Source organism: Garra rufa, chromosome 15 (genome assembly GCF_049309525.1).
Source record: "Garra rufa chromosome 15, GarRuf1.0, whole genome shotgun sequence".
Lineage (NCBI taxonomy): Eukaryota > Metazoa > Chordata > Actinopteri > Cypriniformes > Cyprinidae > Garra > Garra rufa.
The window spans coordinates 32,824,766-32,832,298 of NC_133375.1; the positions used below are offsets into that span (position 1 = coordinate 32,824,766).

Here is a 7,533-nt window from a genome sequence, read left to right on the forward strand (position 1 = left end):
TTCATCTTCTGAACACAAATTAAGATATTTTTTAGTAAATCTGAGAGCTTTCTGACCACATTTTTTGTTTTCTTTATGCACAAAAAAGTATTCTTGTAGCTTCATAACAAAACAGTTGAACCACTGATGTCACATGGACTATTTTAACAATGTCCTTACTACCTTTCTGAGCCTTGAACATGATAGTTGCATTGTGGTCTATGCAGTGTCAGAAAGCTCTTGGATTTTATCAAAAAAACTTTGGTCTTACAGGTTTGGAGCAACATGAAGGTGAGTAATTAATGACAGAATTTTCATTTTCAGGTGAAACAACTTTTCAAAAAAGTTACTATTTCAATAATTTGACAAAATATTCATGTTCACGGTTCTCTAATGTTGGTTTATGGTCACATGACATGCAGGTAAAGAAATAAAATATTGTATTTCATTTTTTTATTTAAATGTATTTATTTATTTTTGTTGATTTAGTGAACATTCTTTTGATTTAAGTAATTATTAGCTTTTCTTGAACTCACAAACCCGCTCCAGTTCCCCCAGGAAGCTAATTTTAGGAAACCCTGTTGCAGAACATACTCTCTTAATCCTTTCTCTTTGAATTTGTTTTCTCCCTCTAGACGTTTTGTGTGGAATTTCTTCCGTCTTGAGAATGAGCACTTGAATAACTGTGGTGAGTTCAGAGCGGTCCGGGACATCTCAGTGGCTCCTCTAAATGCTGATGACCAGACGCTGTTGGAGCAGATGATGGACCAGGAGGATGGAGTCCGGAACAGACAGGGCAAAAAGAGCTGGAAACGGAGCTACAGTCTGTCCTTGCGACGACCACTGCTGTCCTCTCAGTAAGAGACTACATTTATCATACATATTTTAGGGGTTCATGGTTAGGCAACCCAGATTACTGCACCTAAATGTAATTTATATGCATTTAAATTTTGATAAGACTTAATAAAATAATAATCAAGTCCTTAACAAACATTTTTCATGATTCTTTGATGTATAAAAAGTTCAGAAGAACAGCATGTGAATTTGCATGTGAAAATCTTTACTGTCACCTTTGATCAATTTAATATGGAAGTCCATTTCTTCCACCGAATAAAAAATGTAGAAAGGTAATTGCAACTTTTTTCTCGCAAGTATGAGTTACGTCTTGCAATTTTTTTCTAAGAATTTTATCAATTAAAAATGGCAAATTATAAAATCAGAATAGCAGGATATAAACTCGCAACTTTTTTTCACAAATGTGAGTTTGTATCTCGCACTGCTGAATTTTTTTCCTCACAATTCTTTTTATGAGATACAAACTTGAAATTGCAAATTATAAAGTCCAATTCTGAGGGGACTAAGAGACTATGCTCTTGTAATTGTTTATGTTTATGTCTCACAATTCTGACTTTATTACCTGCAATTGTGTGTCATAAAGTCAGAATTGTGATTCTGAGGAAAAAAGGCAGAATTATGAGTTTAAATCTCGCAATTCTTACTATTTCTCAGAATTGTGTTTAAATCTCACAATTCATTTTTATTTATTTTTTGGCAGTTGTGAGTTCATATCACACAATTCTGAGAAAAAAAAGTCAAAATTGTGAGTTTGTATCACGCAATTCTAAGAAAAAAAGTCAGAGTTGCAATTTTATTTCTCAGAATTATGTTTAAATCTCACAATTCTGTTTTTTGGCAATTGTGAGTTTATATCACGCTACTGATATTACACTATTCATTCTGAGAAATAAAGTCTGAATTTCGAGTTTAAAATCTCACAGTTTATGACTTAATTTCTCAGAATTGTGTGTTTTAAAGGTTGTATCAGCGATTTCTAGCCTAAAACATAAAGTGTCAATTTCAGCTGACCTTTCTTCACGATCCGCTCGCTGCCTGCCCCATAAATTGTCTGTGAAAAAACCACGTCTCTCTGGTCAGCCTAGGGTCCCAGATATGCCAAAAAAACAATCGGCACTACCAACCTTTCCACAGATAAACAAACAGTGTTCCAACCAATCAGCGTCAGGGGTTTGGTGTTCGCTCCGCCTTCCTCACATCCCAGCACCAGTAGGAAGTCCACAACACCAACCCCTGACGCTGATTGGTTGGAACACTGTTTGTTTATCTGTGGAAAGGTTGGTAGTGCCGATTGTTTTTTTGGCATATCTCGGACCCTAGGCTGACCAGAGAGACGCGTTTTTTTCACAGACAATTTATGGGGCAGGCAGCGAGCGGATCGTGAAGAAAGCTCAGCTGAATTTGACACTTTATGTTTCAGGCTAGAAATCGCTGATACAACCTTTAATCTCACATTTTTTTTGGCAATTTTAAATTTATATCACTACTGATATCACAGTACTTAATTCAAACACTTAATTCTCCAGAGAAAAATTGTGAGTTAATATCTCACAATTCTGAGAAAAAAAGTCAGAATTGTCACTTTGTATTGCAATTCTAAGAAAAAGTCAAAATTGTGAGTTTGTATCACGCAATACTAAAATAAAAAATCTGAATTTTGAGTTTGTATCCCAATTTTTAGGAAAAAAAGTCAGAATTGTGAGTTTGTATCGCAATTCTATGAAAAAAGTTACAATTTTGAGTTTGTATCACGCAATTTTGAGAAAAAAGTCAGAATTGTGAGTTTGTATCACATAATTCTCAGGAAGTCAGAATTTTGAGATATTAACTCTAAATTCCAAGAATAAAATCTCTATTTTGTAATTTTTATTAAGTGGCAAAAATAGGCTTCCATAATTTGTTGCATCTTTGTTTTAAAAAACAAGCAAACAATATATGTGTTTCTCTGACAGGTCTAAGAAGGATACTAAGGTGCTCATTGAGGATACGGATGATGAGGCTTTCAGCTGAACCCAGATCTCGCTGTCACGCCACCTGTCTCTGCTTTCTATTGGTTCCTCACAGAGCTGCCTCAGCACACCAAACACACACAGATACACACATATTCACATACTCTCAACACTTACAAAACCATCCAAAGACAGAGTAGTGGACAGAGTTAAGCACAAAAACAGCCGTGAGACATATCAGGACACAACAGTGACGTCGTACAAACACTAACACACACATACAACAAGATATATATACACACACATGGAAAAACCAAGTGTGGAATTTTCCTCAAGGTACTTTTTTATTCAACTTTTTCATTTTGTTCTTCTATATTGATAGTTTTTTTGTACATTTGTTTAGGTTTTTTGAATCTATATTACTGCATATGACTGTTTACAAACTTAAAATAATAACTAGGAACTACAGGGAGGAGAGATATCATATGAAAGAATAATATAATATCGTACAACGCACGGACTCAAGTCGCACACTATAACTGCAACGCATTTACAAATAACAACAGCTCAGTAGCTGATGTTTATATTCTTTTAATTGTTTTTTTTTCTTTCATTTAATTCGTTTTCGAGTTGTCACGACGTGAGAGTACGGCCCTGGTGGCACTTTTTGGAAATGCTTCATATTTCTAAACCATTAAGAAACATACAATGTTTAGAGGTTTATCGTTTCATCATATTTAATATGCAAATATGTTTTCTTTTTTTATTTTTGAACACGCATTGCTTTGATATCAAAGCTGTCATATTTTTGCCATGTATGGTTTGTGTTTGAGAGAATGGAGTGTGCATGTGTGTGTTTTCTTTTGAGGAGCGACAGCTGATGTTAAACTAAAAGTTTATTTTGTGCTGTCCTCTGTGCTGAGGATGTATAGAATTGCTATTTTCATTGATACTTTGACCAGTGCAACTACTGTAAGTAAATCTAACACTGCTGGTTAATATTTGAAATACCATTTAGATAAAAAAAATGATGTCCTCTGGAAAATATCAGATGATTCTATGAACAATTTAAATTGTAATGATGCACTAAACTAATTGTCACTGCAAACTGAATGGAACTGGACACATTTTTATTGAACTAATGTGTTTCCTACATGGCTTTTTATACCACTTATTAAGCATTGCCATAAACACTACAAGCCAAAGAGGAAATGCAAAACACTGCCAGTCGATTATAATTCTTATGGTTGTGATATCAGTTTTGTATTGCGGAGATGTTGTGCATCAAAAAGTAGTTCCAGTGTGGTGAGGAGACATCTTTTATGTAAGCTTTTTCCTTACCAACATCTTAACTACGGTCGCAGTTTGATTATTTGTATGCTTGATGAGTGTGGTAATATCTTTATAATCAGTTTTACATTTAAATGAAAAAAAAAATGTGATAGTACATGATTTATAATGTACATTTTGCAAGACAGCTACTTATCTTTCATACATTGTCATACATATTTCGGAGAAAATGATCTGTTTTTCACCTCTTTATTATAATGCTTCGACAGCAGAGAGTGAAGGCTGTCATTTTAACTTACAATGCCTTTTTTTATAATTAATATTCATCGTTGTCATCAAAAAAAGAGAAAACACCAGGGCTGTTTTACCTGATATGTTTGTTTTGCCTATTTTTGCTTTTCGTTTATGCTTTTCTGATTTTCAGCAGCATGCGTCCTTGTATTTTTGCAAGCACAATCTTTCAGCTATAACTAAAATCAAACAAAAAGATAGGGTTGTCTTCACAATCTCTCTTCTTATTTGCTCTCTTCTTACAAGAAAAGTATTAATGCTATGAAATTGCTAAAAAACGATGTACAGATAGCAGGCGTTGTGTTTGTAACATTTTAGTTGACTTTAGGTTTTTTTTTTTTTTTTTTGCTTGAACACATTTGGATTACAAACCTAACACAGAAGAAGGGACAAACTACATGTGATTTGTGGTCGCAAAAGAATATAAAGTGCTATCCTCATTGAAAATGTGATGTTACTGTGTTAATGTGAGGTCCTTTTGTCCTTTGATATTAATGAAATGTCAATCTTGTTGTTCTCGAAATGATCTTTTGGCACACTGTGTCTTACATTGCTGTCTTTAGTTCTTGACTCTCAGAACTGACTGAATCGAGTAGACTGTCGAGTTGCACACTAAAATTGATACACTTTCTGAACCAATATCACCGTTTATGGATGCTGAGCACAAATTTGCCCCATCCAATGCTTTTTGTAATGCATTGCCAATTGTCTTGCCTGCATGCTGCTTTTGTTTTGCACTGTAAATAGTTTAATTTTTTACATTTTAAATGTGTTAAAAGAATGTTGGTTAATTTATTGTACTAATTATTTATGTACAAGTTGGAGGCTTTTGCTTTAAATGAGCAGTATTATGGTAGATGAAAGGCATTTTTGATTAGTCACAATCCTACAGTCTTACATATGTGAATTCTGTCGACATAGTGTAACTTAAGACGCTTTAGTGAATATGGAATGTGATCTGTTTTATCTACAGTAGGTGTATATTTCTACTCATAACACTTTCATCCCAGGGTTTGTGCCCATTTGACAGGACTTGTTGGGTGACGGTGGTTTTGGGTCGATATCTTGAACTGAACTGATCTGGCTGGGAAGGATTGGGAGATGATTGGGACATGTTAACATTCTCATTAACACCCTAAGAGGGGGTTCTGAACCCTCAAAATGTAGGGTTTTATTTTGTATTTTTTTTTTTTACTTTTTCAAATACAGAACTGGAGTACTACTCACAAGCCCTGACATCATTTCTTCATGGGGGGAAAAACTATGTTGACTTGATTGCTTGCTAAACCCATGATGTTAAGTGCTTGATATCTCTGCATCTTTTCTATCTCCTCTATCTTGATGTTGTATCCCTTCTTAAATACTTGACTGTGACATTGTTTGTAGTTGATAGATGGTTGTACTTTTGAGTAAGTAAAGACTTAAAGAAAAATAGAAAAACTTGTGGTTCTGTGATTTAAATAGAGATATAAAAAGAGAGAAATTGTCCCAGAGTTTCCCTTTTACAGAGTAGTTTGTAAATGTTGAGTGTAATTCCTATGATGGTTCCACTGATGATCTCATTTGTGTTTCTGTATACACTTTGGTGATCCTGTCATATTTGGGTTTTATAAACCACGCTTATTTTTAAAACCTTCATTTTGTGTCTGCCTTGTTATTTATTCAACTGTGGATATGTTTTATAAAGAAGTCTCTTCTGTTCTCCAAGCCTGCATTTATTTGATCCAAAGTACAGCACAAACAGTGACATTTTGAAATATTTTTTCTAGCTGTTTTCTATTTAAATCTATTTAAAAGTATAATTTATTCCTGTGATTTTAAAACAAAATTTTAGCATCATAACTTCAGTCAAATAATCGCTTAGAAATCCATTCTATCATTCTGATTTGCTCAAAAAACATTTGTTATTTGATTTTTCTTAGGTTTCTTTGATGTATAGAAAGTTTAGAAGAGCAGCATTTATCTGAAATAGAAATGTTTTCCAACATTTTAAAGGTCTTTATCATCACATTTTATCAATTTAAAGCATCCTTACTAAATTAGTATTCATTTCCATAATTACCCATATTTTTACCCATATCGGTCGATAATTTATCTGTCCGATAAATATTGTGCATCCCTAGTAGGGATTGTGTTCTTAGGGTTGAAGGCTTCTCCTTTTTTACGCCAAATGAAGGCTACATCATTGTGCCCAAACAATTCAATTTTTGTTTCATCTGACCATAAAACAGAAGACCAGAAGTCTTCTTCTTTATCCAGATTAGCATTTGCAAAGGTCCAGTGGGCTTTTGTGTGCCTTATCTGGAGAAGTGGTGTCCTCCTTGGTCTGTGTTCGTGGAACGCAGCGGTGTGCAGTGTCTGTTGGACTGTCTGCCTTGAGATGTTGCCACCAGCAGAGCTCAGATTCATCAGGATGGCCTTGGTGGTGATCCTTTTTTACCTCTCTCACTATCCTCCTGGCCAGCACAGGTGTCACTTTTGGCTTCCGACCATGTCCTCTGAGATTTTTCACAGTGCGGAACGTCTTGTATTTTTTAATAATACTTTGCACTGTAGCCACTGGAACTTCAAAACATTTAGATATGGTCTTATAGCCCTTTCCTGACTTGTGAGCAGCCACAATGCGCAGCCGCAGGTCCTCAGTGAGCTCCTTTGTCTTAGCCATGACTGTCCACAAACCAACAGCAGAGAGATTCTGTTTTTCACCTGTTGAGTTGATTAAAACAGGACTTTGGATTTTCCCATAGTCTGTGACAGTTTGCAAAGGGTATGAATAGTTTTGGACATGCCACTTTTTGTTCAAATGTAAATAAAAGCTGAGATCTATTTTTTCTTTTCTATTATCTTTTGGGAGAAGCCTGTGTCATTTCTGGTCAAAAAAAAGTTGGTTTAATAAAAGTAACTATGTCAGAATTTACCAGGGGCATTAATAATTTTGGGCTTGACTGTATATATAAAAACAACAATGTTACTAAATAAGCTTTTTATTTTAGGTAAATGGCAATCTTTGAATATTTCTATTCATCAAGGAATCCTGAAAAAATGTACTGAACTGTTTTAAATATTGATAATAATAAAAAGTTGATTATACAACAGCAAAACAGCATATTAAATTGATTTCTGAAGGATCATGTGGCACTGAAGACTGGAGTAATGATGTTGAAAATTT

The 7,533-nt window shown here is 34.4% G+C and overlaps 1 protein-coding gene across 1 annotated transcript in view; it reads left to right on the top strand.

Annotated features, from left to right (window-relative positions):
- LOC141287724 (xenotropic and polytropic retrovirus receptor 1 homolog) overlaps positions 1-6,002 on the top strand; it is a 34,990-nt gene extending 28,988 nt beyond the window's left edge. The window contains exons 13-14 of the mRNA XM_073819860.1: positions 615-836; positions 2,787-6,002. Of these exons, the coding sequence (XP_073675961.1) occupies positions 615-836; positions 2,787-2,844 (280 nt within the window). The 3' untranslated portion in view covers positions 2,845-6,002. The remainder of the gene's footprint in view (positions 1-614; positions 837-2,786) is intronic.
- Positions 6,003-7,533: the final 1,531 nt, after the last annotated feature.